General features: G+C 40.1%; 1 protein-coding gene across 10 annotated transcripts in view; it reads left to right on the top strand.

Annotated features, from left to right (window-relative positions):
• KATNAL1 (katanin catalytic subunit A1 like 1) overlaps positions 1-20,741 on the top strand; it is a 109,928-nt gene that overhangs the window by 76,132 nt on the left and 13,055 nt on the right. For 5 of the 10 annotated variants that reach the window (XM_060637446.3, XM_060637443.3, XM_060637442.2 and 2 more), the window contains 2 exons: positions 6,090-6,216; positions 7,830-13,468. In XM_060637446.3, coding sequence (XP_060493429.1) covers positions 6,090-6,216; positions 7,830-8,028 — 326 coding nt within the window. In that variant the 3' untranslated portion in view covers positions 8,029-13,468. Of the gene's footprint in view, positions 1-6,089; positions 6,217-7,829; positions 13,469-16,329; positions 18,952-20,741 lie in introns of those variants that run through there. The other 5 variants (XM_078443062.2, XM_078442935.2, XM_078443021.2 and 2 more) reach the window with 3 other exon arrangements.

The raw sequence follows: 20,741 nt of genomic DNA on the forward strand, positions 1-20,741 counted from the left end.
AGACAAAACAGGAACATGTGGAAAGACCTGAAAGAATGATATAGCAATCTAGGGTAAAATTAACGGCAAGAAGAGATTATATGAAAGTAAAAAGAAGTTGGAGGACATTTTATGAACACAAGCAACCTATGAAAGTAAAATTTTAGTTGGAAAAGGCGAAAAGTAAAACCATGAGAATAGATAATACCAAAGCCACCCGGAGGCCCCGGCTGGAGCTGTCTTGCTGGAGCACTTTCATGTTATCTCTGGTCACTCCATTGGCCCAGGCTGCTTCGGGCGCGGTGGCTTCAAGACAGTCCGATTTCATACGTGGTGGCCGTGGCTCCAGACATTCCGCTAGGGGCGTTGCTTTTTATAACCTAGCCTTACAGGTCATATAGTGTCACTTCTCCTGTACCCTGGGTTGAAGCATTTACAAGCCCACCCATTTTCAAGAGGTGGGAATTAGACTACCTCTGGGTGGGAGAGCGTCAAGACCGCACCGCAGAAGCGTGTGTGGGATGAGGGAGACTCTCGCAGCCATCCTGGGAAGTACGACCTGCCATAGTTAACAAAAGGCAAAACAGCAGGCCCGGGTGGAGCTTGGCCTTACATAAGTCTCTTCCTTCACTTTATGCATCTAAGTTATGGCAGCAACCGCCTGATCAGCTTAATGAACTCCCTTTTTCAGCCCCTTTCATTTAATTATATTTTGCTTTAGAATAACCTCCCTAAATCATTAAAGCATCATAGAGTCTCTTAGAGCTGAGTCTAATTTTCCATCACATCAGGGTCAGAGTTCTTTGTTTGGTTGTGCGTGCGTGCGTGTGTGTGTGTGTCTGTGTGTGTGTTTACCATAAGTTCTTATCTGTCTTATTTATATCTGTCTTATTTCTATTTATTTTTATTTATTTATTTATTTACTTATTTATTTATTTATTATCTTATTTATATCTTATTTATTTATTTATTATTTATTTATTTATTATCTTATTTATATCTGTCTATTTGTGTTTCTCAGTCCTCTTTTGTACTTTTCTACTTACCATCCTCCCTCCCCGCCTCTGGTATATATATGTGCTTCTTTCTACTTCCATGTCATTATTTATGGTACTCCCATTTCCAGATTTTCTCCCTTTTCCACTCTATTTAAATTTTATTGGGGCACCTGGCTGGCTCAGTCAGTAGAGCATACGACTCTTGATCTCAGGGTTGTACGTTCGAGCCCCACATTGGCTGTAGAGATTACTTAAATAAAACTTAAAAAAAAATTATTGGTTTTTCAAAGTTGGCATTAAAGCATCTCATTCTGTGAAGGCTTCTTTTGGCCTGGCCTGTCTCCCTTGTGTAGACTTCACTTCCCTGGGTTATCTGTCTCCCAGATGTTCCTTAATAGAAGGGATCTGGCTTTTCTCTGTCTCCCTCTAATCTTGTTTGTCGATTGACTGATGGTGGTGGTGGGTGGGTGCGGGGGCAATGAACAATTTTTTGAGTGCTGACTGTGGGCCAGGCTTTACATCTATTAACCCATTTCCCCCTCACAACAGTCTTATGTGGTAGATTCTGTTCTTATCTTTATTTGACATGTGAGGAAACTGAGGCACCGAGAGGTTAAGTATCCTACCCAGTGAGGCAGAGCAGGGCAGTGAACCCAGGCGGTCTGGCCCCAGAGTGTGCACTCGTGTTCTTCTGCACTGGACCTCCAAGTGTGCTCAGGGAAGTTGTTATTACAAGAAGTGTATGATCCTTTTAACAATGTTTATTTAAATTTAGAATGTATATTAACTTGGTTATGTAGTATTGGTGGTTCTTGACTATTCACCTATTAATTACTTGTTAAATCCTTTCACAAGGTTATTAAATATCATTCATACAGTTTTATAGAGCTGATAAATCCTACTTGGAACCTTCTAACAAACCACTGATACAAGCAGAATTAGAAGTCACTTTCCCCAGATTACAGTTACGAGGGAAAAGGATGCTTCCAACTAGGGCTTCAGTACTGGCTTATACTCCAGAGTTCATTTAAGGTGACTGTCGGGAACTTTCTTTCTATGGGATAATACAGTATATTAAACTTGGCATTTGAGTTCTTAGGGCAGGCTGCAGTTAAACATTCTGATTTCCAAATACAATGAATTCTAGCATCAGGACTAAAAGAGCAAAGTGATCTTTGTTCACTAACATTCACACTAACACGTTGTGTGTGGAGCACTATGAAGTCACGCTTACGTTAAGTTTGGAGTTCTTACGGAGGCATCAGGAGCACCGCCACTTTGTGTAGCAGCAGACCTGGGAGCTTCCTGCCCCTCCCTCTTTTTCCCCACCCCCCTCGGGCTGGCCACCTGAGTACAGGACTTCTTTGGCCCCATACCTCAAGTGATGGGCCTGCTGGCTGGGGATGGACAAAGATAAGGAGCCTCCTTACTTCCAAATTAGGGAATTCTGGAGGTAAAGATTGCCTAGTCACACTCTTTTTTTCTGGCGATCCCAGATAATGCGTGCTTGCTTCTCTTTCCACTGTGGCTGCCCTTTGCGTTGTTTTGCTCTTGTCTTACTTTGTGTGAGTGAGAAATAGAACTCACAATGGAAGCGTATTAAAATTTAGTTCAATCTATCCAATAATTGGCAAACAGGCAGATAACTACCTCTGTAGCTCAAGAAATGGAACGTTATCAGACTTCAGAAGCTCCCAGTATGTTCTTTCCCTAGCACAGCTCCCTTCTTGCCCCCTACTGGTAATCACTGTTATTCCTTTTATGGAAATACTTTGTTTGTTTCCCTTATAATTTTCTCGCCTAATAATATATCCCCAAAGTTTAACCTTTTTTTTTTTTTTTTTTTTAACTTAAATGGAATCACACTGATTGTGTTCCTCTGTAGTTTGCTTCTTTGGCTCCAGTACATTTTTAAGATTCATCCATATTACGATTTCTAGATGCTGTTCATTTTTGTTGCTTATAGCATTCCATTGTATCAGTCAGCAAGGTATGCCACAACAAGGTACCACGGACTGGGTGGCTTAAACAGAAATTTATTTTCTCAGGCTACAAGGCCAAGGTCAAGCAAGGTGTCCTTTCATTCTGGAGCCTCTTTCCTTGGCCTGTAGGTGGCCATTTTCTTCCAGTGTCTTCAGGTGGTCTTCCTCCGTGTGTGCATGTGCGTGTGTGTGTTGTGTCCTAATTTCCTCTTCTTATAAAGATACCGGTCAGACTGGATTAGGGCCCACCCCTATGACCTCGTTTTTACTTTAATTACCTCTTTAAAGGCGCTATCTCCAAATACAGTCGCATTCTGAAGTATTGAAGGTCAGGGCTTCAACATAAGACTTTAGTAGGAGGGACACAATTCGGCCTGTGATATCCATTGTGTGATTGTACCACGATTATCCGTCATATTATTTGGTGGACATTTTGGTTCTTTCCAGTTTTAGGCAATTACGAACAGTGCTGCTGTGAATATTTTTATACTTGTATCATGGTGAAAACGTCTAAGCTTCCTTAGGTTAAGATGCCGCATTCCATCCTTGCAGCAAATTGCGGGTCAGGCTGCATAGCTGGAACAATAGTCGATAAATCCTGTCTGTCTTCCCAAGTGGTTGTTGCACTTTAGACTTCTACCCGCAAGGTGTGAGAGTTCCTATTGCTTCCCATTTTTCCAAAACCTAGTATTTTCCAAAACCTCAGCCTTTTTCGTTTATACCAGCCTCTTGGTGTGCAGTGCTATCTCACTGTGGTTTAATTTTTATTCTCTTCATTATTAAATACAGTAAAGCCTTGGTTTATGGGCATAATTCGTTCTGGAAACCTGCTTGTAATCCAAAGCACTTGTCTATCAAAGCGAATTTCCAGAACCATTGGCTCAGTTGTGATCCTGTGACATTTGGTGTCACGTACTGCTCGTTTTGCAAGACGTCGCTCGTTTATCAAGTCAAAATTTATTCGAAACGTTTGCTCGTCTTGCGGAACGCTCACAGAACAAGTCACTTACATTCCAAGGTTTTACTGTAATTTGAATATATTTTCCTTTATTTATTAGCCACTTGGATTTTGTTGTTATATATCTGTTCAAGTCTTTTGCCCATTTTTCTTAATTAGGTGGTCTGATCTATTTTTGGTTTTTGTAGGAGTTCTTTAAATATTCTGGATATATAAGAACTTTGTTACTTATATACATTGTAAATATCTTCTCAAACTCTGTAGCTTGTGTGTTTTCACTCTATTTAGAGAGTCTTTTGATGAATTAGAGTTCTTAATTTTAATGTGGTCAGTTTATCAATCTTTTCCTTTATGGTCAACTTTCTGAATATATATATATATATATATATATATATATATATATATATGTCTTAAGAATATTCACTCTGAAGTCATTAAGATATTTCCTGTTTTATCTTTTAAGATGCTCATAATTTTTGCATTTTACATTTAGGGTAGTAATATATCTGGCACTGATTTTTATGTATGGTACGAGGTAGGACCCAATTTCATCCCCCCCCCCCTCCCCCCCAGTAAATAGCAGTTCTGGGATCCTTTCTCCCACTGCTGGAACCACCTGTGTCATAAATCAGGTATCCATAGTGTATGCTTTGATCTACTTCTAGGCTCCCTATTCTGTATCATTGATCTATTTACCTGAGTCCTAATGCTTTGTAATAAGTCTTACATTCTGATAGAGCAGTTCCTCCCATCTTACTGTTTTTCCAGACTGTCTTAGTTGTTCTTGTTTCTTTCCATTGCCATAAACATTTCAGTATCTGACTGTTCAGATCCACAAACAAAATTGTTGTGGCCTTTACTGGAATGCAAAAGCATTTTTATATGCTGTATGATCATTTGGAGGAATTGTCAATGTCATGAAATACAAAACAAACATCGGGGAACTGCTTTAGATTAAAGAAGACTAAAGAGATAAGCGAGAAGACTAAAGAGATAACTAAATACAATGTGTGATGGTTTTTAAGAAAGTTATAAAGTCCTGGGGAAAATGGGGACATTTTAATCTGGATTGTCTATTAGATGATTCTAATGTACCAATGTTAAATTTCCTGGCAAGTGTGATAGTTGAATGGATACCTTTGTTCTTAGGATGTACATGCTGAAGAATTTAAGATGAAGTGTGATTGCCTACAGCTAGCTCCCAATTCAGGAAGCAGTGGGGAGGAGGAGAAGGGAGTGATAATGGCAAAATGTTGACAATTGATGAGTCTAGATGGAAGATAAATGGGTGTTCATTGATTTTTTTTTTTAAACTGTAGATTTAAAATAAATCTAAACTTTTCAAAAGAAAAGTTGGAGAAAATTAAATTTAATTTGATATATCAGGAAATAGTAGAAAGCCAGATCCAACCTAAGTTTGCGTTCTCTTAGTGTGCTGTATTAAATAGCGAATTTGCCACTAAAACTGATGGTAAAAAAAGCAAGCATGATTGGTTATTTAAATAATTCTGTACTTCATTAGAGCTTACACAATACACATTCTCATCGTACTGGAACATTAGATGTCTGTGGGCTAGCTCTCCAGGTAAAAATACGTTAATATGTTTTTTGCGACAATTGCTGATTTCCTCTATCATAGGAAATCTTTTCTATATCACACTAAAAGGTGAGCAAAGTGATTCACAGGAGTTAGTCCATGTAGTCTAGTTTTATAAAACTAGGCCAAATGTTGTTTTACTAAAAGAATGTCTGGTACTTGCATATTAATGTTGAATATTAATGATTTTATTTTTAATAAGGATTTTATTTTTCATGAGGGATCACAGACCCTTTGTTTTCAAATCTGTATTTCACAATCTTCTTCACAACTTTTTGAATATATATGTTTATATCTTAAGAATATTTACTCTGAAGTCATTATATTTCCTATATTTCACAATCTGTGTTTAAAACTCTCAGTTTTGTTTCAATTTTTAGTTATTGAGCCAAGGCACATAGGAAGTTAAATAATTCTGAGTCATGCAATGAGTTGGTGATACTAGGTGAACTCAAGTTATTGACTCCTTTTTGCATTAGTCTCTTTCTTTTCCTAAATGTTGATATGCGATTTCTCATCAAAATGATTTGTGAAGTAAAACATCTAACAGTAACAACAAAAAAATCTTTTAACAGCAAAAGGAAGAACTGAGCTTCTGAAGATCAATCTTCGTGAGGTTGAACTGGATCCTGACATTCAGCTGGAAGATATAGCAGAAAAGATTGACGGCTATTCTGGTGCTGATATAACTAATGTTTGCAGGTATTTTTTTTTTAATAGTCTGTGACTTTTAGATATCAGGTGTAGATTTGACATGAGGACTGGTCTTAAAGGCAGTATAGTTATTAAAACCTTTGACGTGAAAGCAGCAGTCCATTTCCTTGAAATGGTTTCTCATTTGTCTTCTTTTTTTTTTTTTTTTTTTTTTTTTTTTACATAGCTTCATTGGTCATTGTTGGATGAATAAATATATAACAATATGGTCACCTTTTCTGTCTTTGGTTTTTAAGAAATTTTACTTGGTAATAATGATTTTGACAAGCTAAGGTCAGTTTAGCCCTAAATTGGAGCCTAGCTGCATCAACATAAAATAATATTTCGTTTTGGTTAGTATTATTTTACCACATGCAGAAGAGCAAGCAAAGTTGATCAATTTAAGCTGGGAAATATATAATATATACTTATATATTTAGTAACATCATAATTTAGTGACATCATAATTTGTAGATAATTCACATCACCCAATCCTTTTAAGCTGGGAAATATATACTTATATCATGTTATATAAGTATATATTACATATTTCCCTTTCAATTTAGTGACATAATAATTTATGGACAATTTACATCACTCAAAGAAGAGGATTTTCTTTTCTTTATTTGGGGGGGGGGGAGAGTGCAAGTGGGGGAGGAGCAGAGCTGGAGACAGAGGATCAGAAAGGGGGTCCGTGCCGACAGGCTGACAGCAAGCAAGCCCGATGTGGGGCACGAACCCACGGACCGTGAGATCATGACGGGAGCCGAAGCCAGACACTCAATCCACTGAGCCACCCAGGCGCCCCAAGAGGATTTCCTTTTAGTTGTCACCTTCTTAACTGTACTGAAATTGACATCAGTAGCCTTTCTTTAAAACTATAACATCTGTTGTTTCTCACTCTAGATACTAGTATTTTTCATGTGCATCTAAGTTTAGTGGCACATAATCTCACAGTAGTTTCTAGTGTCACTATAATAAAATATATAAAATTTTGAAGTTTTGGTTGGGTTGGCTTCCTATTAGCTTTTTCGTGAGCATTATCCGCCTCTTCGAAACCTTGATAATAATTTACAGTTGCTCAGAGTGGAGCTGAAAATAAGATCTGGAAGAGCTCGATTTTATCCCTTTAGTAGCCCAGCAATGCTCCACGTGGAGAATTCCACATCCACTATATGTAGATACATTCATGTTCCAAAGAAGGAGTTTCCTGGCTTTACCTCCTCTAATTAGGTTATAGACAAACTGGTGTAAGATTTGGATGATGTTGACCTCAGCCATGTGTTCATTGTCAAGTATGCAAATCAGCAGTTCACAATTCACTTCTGTTTCCCAACTTTCCTGGCTGTCTTGGAAGAGCAAGTGAGGAAAAGGAAATTTGGTACTAGCTGAGCCTAACCGAGACTCTTTGGATTCATTAATAGTACATTTCGTGTTTAAGTCATTTACATCCTGCTTTAACCTTTCTTGCGCCCTCAGATAGCTCTAAAATGGGAAATTCTGAGCAGCATCGTAAAAACATAGAAAACGATCTTTTGAATGTTTTGTGTTAACTTTCTTACAGTTGAAAGCGTTTAAAACATTTACATCAGTATGTATTCACTGATCTTGTATGTTTTTAGGGATGCCTCTTTAATGGCAATGAGACGGCGAATCAATGGCTTAGGTCCAGAAGAGATCCGTGCACTTTCTAAAGAGGAACTTCAGATGCCCGTTACCAAAGGAGACTTTGAATTGGCTCTTAAGAAAATTGCTAAGTCTGTCTCTGCTGCAGACTTGGAGAAGTATGAAAAATGGATGGTTGAATTTGGATCTGCCTGAATTTCTGTCAGCTCTTTCATTTCTGGTATTTTTACTTATAAAATGTGAAGAAATTCCCTGCAGTTTTTTTTAAAAACAGGTTTAAAACTTCTCATTGGAGAGATTTTTCCCTTACAGGAAAAAAAAAAAAGAAAAACCCAAACCACCGAGAGTATAACCGTAGTTGAGAAATGAGAAAAGCTTACATAGAGAGCCTGGTAGTCTCCACCACCTGGCTTTGCGCTGGTATCCACGTGTGCACATGTGAATAGTGCACATCCAAACCAAGGTGTCAGGGAGGCCGAAGGAAGCGCTCCGCGTGCTCTTGTAGAAACTTGTTTACAAAAGGTTTAGAGGGACCTCTTTTTCTCACGTGCGTCTGTTGGCTTTTTTTGCTTTGTTTTCTTCCATTCTTTGCTCTGAACACGAGGGACCTAGATACGTTGACTTTTAACAGCAACACTGCGTTTGCGTCAAATTCCTCGTTTGTTGTTAAAAACGAGAGTTTGGAATTAAATAATGAACTTGTTAGTTAAGCCTTTAGAATTCAACTCTTACTGTTGCCGTCCATCATATGGTTGAATTTTAACCCTTCCTCCCCCCACCATTTCTTCTGTTAGCCATCTCATCATTTCTTCAGCTTTACATATCCTCATGCCTCGTGGTCTTTGAGACGTTTTGTCAGGTGGTGTCTCTGGGCTTCAGTATTTTTTGCTGGTACTTAACATTTCACGTTGGAAGGATGAGAAGAATGTAGTGATTGCATCAGATGCATTTCTTCATCCTAGACTTCTGGGTTTGTTTTCGCTTTTCTTTCAATACATTCAAATAGATAAGACCTTTACTTTCCTCAGCTCTAGCAATGTTTGATTTTTGCTGAACTTGACTTTCATATACTAAATAAATGCGTGGGTGTTCGAAACAAGTCCACTCTTTTGTGGCTAATGCAAAACAAAACAAAAATCGTTTTAATTATCCAGATAGCTTGTTTAACACAATAACATTGTGCATAATGAGTGATGTTCATTTGAAAACTTTAGAATTATTCCTTGTCTAGGTTGAGAACTTGTACACCGCAGTGTACATTAGGATAAGATTAGGATAGAAATCTGACATGCACATGTCACGGTCCAAAGAGGCCAGAGAAAGTAGATGTGTCTAATCACGAGTAAAATATCCTGGTGTTAGTTGTTTTAAATTACATTTATCCCATTTTGGTTGGGCATCCTATGCTTTAATGGTGATGCTTTTTAAAATTTGTATTTGATGAGATCTTGAAGTCTCAATTTTGGAGAGCAGCCACTGGTTTAAAACTAAAAATAATAGAACTTTTTAGATACGTAACAAAAAAACCCTTTTAGTATCTTGCTTTAAGAGATTTTTTTCCCCTACTAAGAATTGCATAATTTTCAGATAACTTAAGTCTGATTCTAAACTCCAGTATTTTATAGAATGCTATAAATTACCCCCTGATTCCCTGAGGTATAGATTATAAGAGTTAAAATCATAAGGCGTCGTAATTTTATTTTAACTCCTTTTTATTTAATTCATTTAAAAAAATTGAAATAAGTTTGCTTTTATTCATGACCTTTTAAAATAAATAAATGATCACACTAAGATAATCTTGCAAACAGTTGCCATCTAGTAACATATTTTTTTCCCCTGAAGTCCTAGGGGCAGTCGTTAATACATTTGTGTTTTGATTGCTAAAACTTCTATTTTGGTTGACTAGTTAGACCCTTTTTCTAGGTTTTGTGTTATTTGTGTGGGTATGTATTTCTTCTTCTTTTTAAAATTCTTCACGGATAATAGCATGGTGATCACGATTTTTAAAAAACTATCAGTTAAGTAGTATTTGGACACTCAAGCTTCCTGGAACCTTATCTGCTTTGTTGAGAGTCAGCTGTGCTTTTTTATTTCCCTCATTTCTCATTTTGCTCTGTCAGTGGATGGCAAATGCTTTGTATTTCTTTTTTCTTTCTTTTTTTTAATGTTCATTGTTTATCTTTGAGAGAGAGTGAGTGGGAGAGGGGCGGATAGACCGGGGGTGGTGGGGGGGTGGGGGGCAGAGGACGTGAAGCGGGCTCTGGGCTGCCAGCCGGGAGCCCAATGCGGGGCTTGAACTCATGAATCGTGCGATCATGGCCTGAGCCGAAGTTGGACGCTCAACTGACTGAGCCACCCAGGTGCCCCAATGCTTTGTATTTCTTAAACCCCTTAAAGGATCCCAAGGAGCTTCCCCAGGTCTTCTATCCGGCCTTTACTGTACATCCTGTGTCCACTGTCTTTATTGCAAGACAGGGTGTTGCCTTACCCAGAATGAGAAAATTGTTGTCTTTTGCTTTTTTTCTATGTTGCATTATCAAATTAGAAGGATGTGGTTCCTTTACTTCATCTGAAAACATGAGTGCTTTGGGCTCTGCAACAAAGTGATGTTAGGACTGAGTTTTGTGCAATTCTGTCTTGCACATACCTGATCAGATAGTCCCTTTGTTCAGCCACCTTGCACTGGTTGCTTACTGTGTACAAGACCCTTGGAGGGGGAGCTCTGTGGCTTACAGAGTTGGGCCAGGTTGTCGTGCAGTACTGACTCTGGGCCCTTTCTATAATTACACCCTGTGGCTTCTGGCTCCAACTAATGAGATGAGTCCACATCATAAAAGGAGAGGCGCAGTAGTCTGTGTGTGCTTTGGAAAGATAATATTTACAGGTGTTTCTCTTTTTCCTTTAAATGTTTCAAAATAAGAAATTTGTTTGAACAAGGTCACTATTATAGATCTGGCTACTTTCATGAATCATTTCCTGAAGTTCATGTTTACGGTAAACACGTACCCATGTAATTGTGTATGCACGTTCCGTGTTTATTGTGAACATTTTGCTCTCACAATCACTTTATTTTTTAAAGGAAATTTGTGTTGATGAAATGGGCCAGATAAATGGCTTTTAACTGTAGGCTGAAACCTTCTAGAAGTCCAAGCAGGAAAATAGACGATGGTATCACAGATTTTTATCTTCTCGTCAGTAGCAGTGTAGAAATTCTAGAATGATCAAAAACACGCTTTGGGCTTGGACTTCTATCTTCTGAACTACCAAGACAGCTTGGAACAGGAAACATGTGGTCTAGCTGCATAATTATGGGCTTCAGTTGAGCCCCTGAGATTACAGTTTTTATGATGTGATATTTGACTGTCAAAGTATAGGCTGAAACCACTAATTACTCAAAAAGGGGGCGAGCAAATATCTGGTGAATCTCCGATGAACAAACATACAACCACGTCAAGAATAAAATGTGCGTTAACAGCCCAGATTTATAATGTGACTGTCACTCTACCACTTGGCTAATGTACCTGACTCCTCTGAACACAAAGTTATTGATATTCTGTAGGTTTTGCACAGCTTGAGTTGCTGTTAACCCTTGCCTTGGAGGTTTCTTATATGTACACTCTTGAATCTGTGATGGGAATTGTAAAACGGAAGCCGGTTGGCATAATTACGTGTCACTCTCCCCCACTCTGACTGCAGCTCGAGTGAAGGGCTTAGGCAGGTATTTTCACATTGCGTGGGCCTTGGCTTCTTCAGTGTTAATCTTGATTATTGCGTCTTTTTTGTGTAATAGTAGGGCCCCACTCTTTCCTTCATCATAAGTGATAAATCACCTTAGCTTGTATCCTGTGTGATAGGCATAAAATGTTAAGGATGTTTTCTGGCCTTTTCCGAGAAAGGGCCACATGAACTTGCGTGAAACAGTAGTAATTATTCTTTTCACATTTTTTTGTAACTTTTGTTCCTTAACTGTTTCGATTGTGTATTTTTTACATACCACTTAATCTGTGATGCACATAATATTTATGTGAATCTAAAAATCTGTCATAACAGAAAAGAATAGGAATTACAGTTGGAGGGCTTGTTAGGGAACAAAAGTATGTGAGCCCCAAATGTTATATTCTCATCTCCACGACTTATTTTGGCAGAGAAAGCTAGAAACTCCATTATAATTACTATATTTATCTATTTATACCTTCAAATTGGGCTTTTCATACTTATTTATTTAATTTTTAAGAACATTTGCTTTTTTTTTAAACGTTTATTTATTTTTAAGAGAGAGCACATGAGCAGGGGAGGGGCAGAGAGAGAAGGAGACAGAGGATCGAACCCACAAACTGCGAGGTCATGACCTGAGCTGAAGTAGGATGCTTTTAACCGACTGAGCCACCCAGGCGCCCCTAAGGACATTTGCTTTTAATTTTGTTTCTCAATGTGGAAACTGTGGGAGTACGTTAAAAATAAAATGCCTAAGATAATAGATACATTTTTAAACATTCACAGATTAACAATAATTCTTGAAATATTTATTAGGTTTTTTTTGGCTCTGGACAACTCTTTAGCTCTATGGTATTTCTAAATTTCCGAGTGATTTATTAATTAAAAAAAAAAAGGAAAACTATTAAGGTAATATCACTTATTCTTTTTATTTTACCATTCTTATTTCTTGATCAACCTTAGTTCATTTATGTCTATAAATCAACTAGATACTGCTTTGTCCCCAACAGTGTGTAGGTTTTTATACATTTGGGAATTTGGCACAACAAATAGGGAATTAGCGTAGAGGTTTTCTTCCAGTAAACGGGCTCCCATTTGATTTTGTGTTCAAGACTATAAAACGCACTTTTGTTTGACAACCTCTGACATGACTAAATATTGCCCTTTGGAAAACCTGAATCTTTGCACTTGTTATCTCCAGAGTCTACCTCAGTCACCCAGGCTTAGTTTTAGGAGGAAATGAACTGAAACCATATTTAAATTCTGTTCATCATCTATGCAGACTTGTTTCTTCAAGTACTTCCTTTTCTCTCCTCCTGCCCTTTTCCCGCTGCCTTTTTTTAAATCTTGAAGTTTTTATTTAACATACTTGCTTTTGCAAAACCGTCTATTCCAAATTAAGCCTCTGTGACATGTCTGGATGATCTTAATTCCCTTTTTGGTATGGCTTCATTGTTGGGATGTGTTTCGTTTCAACAAGCAGTTTCAAACACAACACACATCCCCTTCTTTTCTCGTGGCTTCATAAACGCAAAGTAATGTGATGACATGAAAAATCTTGGAACCTAACCGTTCCTGTGTCCACTTTCTAAGAACCCACATGTGTTTTCTGAAAACGCACAAAAGTGGACACACGTCTGTTCACGTGTTGATACGGCAACAGGGCATCGACTTCAGGTACCGTTGTGTGGGGACAGTTCCCAGGGAATCATTACACGTTAAGACGGTTTATGTATGGTTACGAATTTTGTCTCAGTGTTTGTCTCAGTATTTTGACCCTAATTTAAAGAAAAAGGTGTTTCTGAATTGTATTTATTAAACGTGCTTTTCCTTACATTCTGTGCTGCTACTTTGCTGGTCTCATGAGCTTAGCTGTCTCTGTGCATAGGTTACGATTGGGTAATAAATCTCTAGAGTGTTGCTCGTTGGTGTTTTCTTTGCGGTTCATATTTGATCTGCGGTCACTGCTGCACTTACTGCCGTTAATGAGAGTAAGAAACCTTTCACTAGTAAGAAATGACTTTCCCAAGTATCAGTTCTTAAAAGATCACATATGGTAAACCTGACCTCTTCCGTTTGCCACGCGTTATATTACTGATTTCAGGGTTGATGAAGATGAGAGAGACTTTTCAATTAATTCTAACTGGTGTAATAACTATACTTGCCTTATTTATAGGACGCCACTGTAAAATGGATATCTCGTATGGTGACTCTTCCAGATGACTGTATCTTATCTTATTTTATGAATCCCCCTCCATTTTTGAATTCGTGGACTTTATTTTTTTGAGCAATTCAGGTTTACAGAGAAATTCAACAGCGGGGAGAGTTCTTCCTCCCTGCTTTGCTCCCTCCCCCGCCCCGCAATGCTTCAAGCCCCCTTTATGAATATCTTGCTTTAGCATAATACATTTGTTATATATACTTGAATCAATATTGATACGTTATTATTACATAGTTACTAAAGTACACAGCGTACATTAAAGTTCACTCTGTGGCACAGGCGCGTGGGTTTTGGTCACAGTATAATGTCGTATATCCACCATCACGGGATCGTACAGAACAGTTTCAGTGCCCTAAAAATCCTCCTGGCTCTGACTGTTCATCTTTCCCCCGCCCCGCTCCTCTGGGAAGCACTGATTTTTTTTAACTGTCTCTGCACTTCGCCATTTCCAGAATGTTACATAGTCAGAATCCTACTGTTACTTAACAATATGCACTTAAGGTTCCTCCGTGTCTTTTCGTGGCGTGATAGTTCATTTCTTTTTATCACGGACTAACATGGATGTTACGTGGATATTCCAGTTTGTTTGAAGGACATCTTGGTTGCTTCCAAGTTTAAGAAATCGCTATAAACTACTAAAAGCATTCATGTACAGGTCTTTGCGTGGACGTACGTTTTCAACTCATTTGAGTAAATACCTAGGAATGCAGGGGCTGGAATGTGTGCTAAAGAGTATGTTTAATTTCGTAAGAAGCTGCCAAACCATATTCCACGCGAGCCGTCCCCGTTTGCGTCCCCAGCCGCAGCACGTGAGCGTCCCGGTCGTCCCACATCCTGTCCGGCATCTGGTGTTGTCAGTGTTGTGATTTTGCCTCTGGAAAGTGTGTCCCAGTTTAACATTGCCGTCGCCATTCCCAGTTCTGTAGTGACAGGGCACGCATCTCCTCATATGCTTATCTGTTTTCAGTTGGCTTTTATCGAAGCCTTGCCAAAATGTATCACACTTGTTCTCCGAGTTTGTAACAGAGAACTTGAACTTCACCTTGGCTTTGTGATTCGAGGTCATCCTGAAGACATGCTACCCCCAGCAGCTGGTGGGGGGCGAAGTAGCAGCGTTTTTCTGTCTGTCGCTCTCTGGCCTTTGAGTTTTGGTGTTTGCTCTTAACAGCATTTTTACTCTTCTGTCATCAGACTGACAACCTCTATTCCTCTTCCAGGTCCTGCCCCCAGTCTGTAGTGAACCCAGTGAAAGAGTCGTTAGGCTTGTTCGAATTACGGGTAACTTCAGGAGGACAACCAGCTGGGGATGAGGACTGGTAGGGAGCTGCGGTCTCTGAGCTCTGGCGCTGTGTGTCATTTCCCTAGGCTGTGTGTGGCCTTCTTAGCTTTATCTTTGGTGCCCAGAGGTGTTCCTGGCAGACCCAAGGGCGAAGTTGATGTTTATGCCTGATTATGTTGTCACGTAGTTGTAGAATAATAGTTCTAGCTGGAAGGCGCCCAGCATCCCTTTAATCCCACAACCGCACCCGTCTTCTTGCTGTGACCATTGCTGAGGATGTGCTCTATTACAGGCTGTCCAGAAAAGAATTAGGTAAATGGGACAAAAGAATAGGAAACATTTGTGGCTAGGGCCTTCCCACTCCCTTTGGTCCTTGCTCCTTTCTCCAGTACGTGTTTCCGATGCTGCCTCGTGATGTGTCGTGCGGATTGGCTCACGTGGCGGCGCGTACTTGAATGTTGGGGTGTTTGCCCGGTGGAGGCAGGACTGAGTTGGGAACAGTGGGGGGAGGCGTAAGTATCGCCCGGCCAGCGTCAGCTGCCACCTTGCAAATGGATAGCCGGAAAGGCAACGTGGGCTGTCAACTCAGGCTCGGATTCTGGAGGCAACTCCCTACGTGCTCCCTTCCTTCCCTGGCTGGACGTGACCTCAGGCAGATACAGCTGGCCCAGACAGACACGGGGATTCACCTGGGATGCATCCAGCTCCTTGCTCACCACCACCGCTCCTGTCACACCAGGACGGTGTTCACGGGCTACTTCCTATCCCCTTCATGATCAGAAAAGTCTCATGGCCAACTCTTCTCTAATGTTAAGTTTCCTGAGATCTTCTGCGGACCTTTCACGCAAGTTTTGAGAGACACTCAGCAGCAACCCAGGGTGCTGAGACCTGAAATTGGGAGCAAATGACTTGGTCCAGTCCCCTCGTGTTACAGGTGAAAGACCGGAACGCAGAGAAATGTTCTGATGTGCATTCAAGGTCACATTTTGAACGGGGAAGTAGCACTTGTATCTATTTTTGATCTGAGACAATGCTACAGAGAAGCTGTAAAGCAAGCAAGCAAGATGTTTCCTGAGGACCTTTAAGCCTCTGAAGCATAGCAGTGGAGACTATTCACCCAAGTTAATGATGGTTAAAAATAAGAAATAGGAGCTAAACTGACACCATAGATTGGAACTAACGTTTATAACGTTTGCTATGTGCTAGACACTTTACCTTACCTTTATTGTTTTATTAAATCTGTGCATTAGCTCTAAGATTTACTGTTACTCTCTTTTTGCAGAAGAGGAAACTGAGATTTATAAAGTGACTTGCTCTAGTCATTTGGCCCCTAAGAAGCGGAGGAAGGAATGGACCTAGGTCAGTTTAGCCCCACAACCTGTTTCTTTGCCGTAGTCCAAGATTACTTTTAACAGTGTAAATGCAAAAGTACTCAATTCTTTTCTTTTTAAAAAATTTGTAATGTCTATTTATTCTTTGAGAGAGAGAGAGAGAGAGAGAGAGAGAGAGAGAGAGAGAATGAGCAGGGGAGGGGCAGAGAGAGAGGGAGACACAGAATCCAAGGCAGGCTCCAGGCTCCAAGCTGTCAGCACAGAGCCCGATGTGGGATTCAAACCCACAAACCGTGAGATCATGACCTGAGCCGAAGTCAGATGCTCAACCGACTGAGCCACCCGGGCACCCCTAAAAGTACTCAATTCTTGAAATAAATGTTACACTCACTCATTTTTCTGAGGTTAGTAATCACTGTTACCTTCTGTTTCCTATGATGCTTTTTGCCAGGAGACTTTTAGGCTCTTGTGTTGTGGGATTAAAGTGATTTGGAGAATGTCACTGTTATTTGCTGTAGGTGTATATAAATATACACCTTCTTGATTTTCAGGACAGGCTTTATTATACGAACCAGTCATTCTAAGACGTTCCACAAATTATATTTAGACCACCAACTTAAGCGACATAAAGCTCCATCGGTTATTTTTATTAATAAGATCCCTGACAGTGCTCTGCCCACTGGATGACAGCTCCAGAGTCATTAGCTGTGTGTATGGTCACCGTCGGTTACCAGGAGAGCTGGCCCTGGGGTTGGGGTCTGTATTTGAAGCACTACCCCGGAGCTGAGTTTACTTCTGAATGTTCAGGATGTTTCCAATTAGCACATCTTGAATAGCTTCTTTAGACAAATAACTAATCATGGTATGACTACTGTATTACAGAACATAAATCTTAAACTATAGTGTTAGTAATTATTACGTAATTAGAGATGAATGAATTAAGCCTCGTTTGCAATTTGTAAAATACCTCAAGTTATTTTTCAAACATTTTGAAACATGTTTTGTAACATTTCTCAAATGTACTTTACCAGGCATACTTCCTCTAATTTTCAAGCCCTTGTGTATTTTAAGGGAAATTTAATCCATATGTTTCTGATTCATTTACACTTAACTCATCAAAGTTATTTTTTAAGAACAATTTGGTTTCCAAGCAGCCTTAGGAACCCTTGTCATGAATTCCGTCAGCCTTTAAAAGCCTTTTCCCCAATCAAAACTTTTTTCCTCCAAAGATAAATGTGGATGAAATTTCGGTTTACAATGCAGAGCCCGTATTTCAAAATCTAAGCTGGTTCTGAATTTAGTGTAATAAGTTGTTCTGCCTTTACTGAAAGAACTGGCTTAATTTGTTTCTCTTCAAAACAGGCCTCTGCAAAGAGTTTGTAATAAATAACAGTGTGCTTTCTTGAAAACACAGTGCACTGACGTTCTATACTGCCTTCCCGAATTCATAGCACAGGTGACAAATGTGGGTCGATCAGACATGGCAAACAAAATGAACTGTTTTGGGGGGCCCGTCATGTAACTGATGAATACGTGTACATATTCGAATATACACGCATACATTCATAAAATGCTTACATTCTTATAGATTACCTTTTTTGTTTGTTTTTACCTGTACTTAAAAATTCAAGCAAGACTTTGCTGTATTCTGGATTAAATTAATAATTGATCGTGAAATGACTGTAATTGTTCTCATGTCTCTTCAGAAATGTTCCCCACCTGAGATTTCGTTCACCGGGTTTGTGTGGCCCAGCAGTCGGGCTGTCAGCACAGCTTTTTGTGTAGTTTTAATTCAACGGGGTGGGGTGATTGTATGAAATCTTCTTCGGAAAAGTAAGGTCCTTGCAGTGAAGGTGGAAGGCTGACAGCTAATTGGACAGAATGTCATACAGCAGAGTGACTCTGGAAATGATTTGCTGAAACACAGCACCAGAGGAATGGAGGTTGTTCGAGGCAGCTAGAAGCCATATTCAGAAATATTCACATTAAAAGAAAGGTACCATTTTCTTGGGTTCTCATCAGAGAATTGCATGAAACACATATTTGCTAATTGCAAGATATCACCTCTTTAGTTCCTGTTTTTGGTGGAAACTATCATTTTCTCCCTGAAGTTTTTAATGTGGGATAAAAACATCTTTTTCTGTACTTTTCAGGGCATACCAATTTCTTACATATCTTGCCAGTTTGTGCTGTAAATGAACTCTTAATATTTTATGAAAAAGCATTATGATAGATGAATTCCTTTTAAGAATTAACACCTACTTTTTAAAAATTCAAACGAAAATGAGAAACCTCTTGCATGAGGGGATATTTTTACCTTTTACCTTATATTTTTCTATGTGATAATTACTTAGAAAGGAAATATGCTTACACATAAAGCAATATGTATAGAAATCAAGTTGGTCAGTGCTTGTGTTTCTGTCTCCCAAAAGCCTTTGGCCTAGAAGTCAGTCATGATTCCATCTCATTTCATACGACTCCTAGGACAGGACTGTGCTGGCCATTGTCACTGGTGACCTGGGACAGTGTTCTGCAAATTTCTTTGATGATGCCTCTCCATCAAGAAGTGATTTGTGAGTTTTCCACCCTGACTGTATTGATAGCTTGCAGAACATTTGTAATCTACAGTAGTTTTTGTGTGCAATTTATAACAATGTTCACGACATTAGAAAATTTAGAGACCGAAAATATGAAAACATTGCCAAATAATTTTGTTGGTACAGAAATGCCCTCTAGAAATTATGAAGAGTGTTTGTACTGAGAGCCATGAGATTAAATACACCTCATTCTTTTTTTTAACTTTAACTTTCGCCTCACTGGGTACAGTGATTTATAATGTATTTCACTGCTTAGTTTTAATGACTGTTGTGGTGAAAAGGTTACTTCACAAAAGTGGATAGATCCAAGTGGAAGAAGTAAATCATTGACTGCAACTCTAAGTCAGGAGCTTTATTAAAAATGATTAAAATTCATGCTCACTACGCAGAAGTTTTCATTTACCTTTGGTCAAACCTGTGAACCGCTCGCTTCATTTGGAAGATGTTTAAACAAATAGGAAAATTCTTTCAAGTTTAAGTTGCACATATTAGAGTTTTTAATAAGAGACTCAGTGTTTTTGGCAACAAAATCACGGAACAGTGGAAGCCCCTACTCGAGGTCGAGACCTGGGTCTTCCTTCTGCCTGCCTCCCTGCTCCGTGTGTGCCCAGGATTCCTGGCTCTGTCAGCCCCTCCCATAGTGTCCCCCATTCTGCTCTGTCTGGACGTGATGGCTCTTGAACACCATGGGACAAGTTTCATTCCTGTTGTGAGTTTTCCTCTCCCAGTCTTCAAAGAATGCCTGCCTTCTAGATACCATGTGAATGTCACTGCCCATTTCTTCCTTTTCACTTGTCAGTGCACAACCTGCACAACCGTTCCTCCAGCTTCTGTGCAAAACTTGCCCCGCAGAGGCGCCAGGTTGTTGCGGCTCTCCTTTTATCCGCGTGGGACGTTTCCAGAGCCGCCAGCCGCCCGAGGCAGCGGCTTGCGGCCTCTCCTCGCTGAGGGAGGAGGACGAGGACCCTTCCATCGAATGTGAATGGAACTGTTGAAGGGCGAAGCAAGAGTAGAGCAGAGATTCCTAGTTACTAACAGAAAAGTGCTAAGCTGTGAGAGTCCCGGCTAGAAGGGAGAACCGAAGAGGGAGGATCTGGCGTTTTCAAAGGGAAGGAATCCGCGTGTACTCCTGTGACCAGGCCGAGACTGCCGCACGCCACAGATGTCCCGTCTTAACTTGCACTGTGTGTGCTCTGGTCAAAGCCTCACTCCTGCTCTCTGGCTGGGGATCTACCAGCTGTTTACACAAGGGGTCCGTCTGCCGGGTCGCGAGAGGCCTGGTGGTATTGTGAGGACGTATAGGACTGTCGGGAGGACGAAATGACATCCTGAGTCTAAAGGGCTTATCAGTTTCTGGCACCGCAGTAAGCCCTTAGGAGACGTGAGCCGCGGTGCTGCCTTGGCCCCTGGCAGGCTCTCCCGGAGCCGATCGCTGAATTTTAAGGGAAGGGGCAAGCCTTTCAACCAAGCAGACCTTAGAGTTGGCCTCCGCGGGCCTATTTATGCCACAGAAGCCAGCAAACATTAACAAGTCAGGGCTTCCTCCGCACGCCCCCTGGAGCACACCGCTGGTTAGCTATTTTTATTTTGTGTCCGTTTTTTCTCTTTTCTCCACGCGCAAAGCAGCCCTGGATGCCCAGGCTGGCTGTTTGTCAGTCCCTCTGAACTAAGTAGATGCAATGACGAATAATGTTCCTAACCCCTGCCAGTCACGGTGAATAGGGTCACAGTGATTTGCATTGAGCCATTTTTGACTCGGGGTGAAC

This window comes from Panthera onca, chromosome A1, assembly GCF_046562875.1.
Source record: "Panthera onca isolate mPanOnc1 chromosome A1, mPanOnc1 haplotype 2, whole genome shotgun sequence".
Taxonomy (NCBI): Eukaryota; Metazoa; Chordata; class Mammalia; order Carnivora; family Felidae; genus Panthera; species Panthera onca.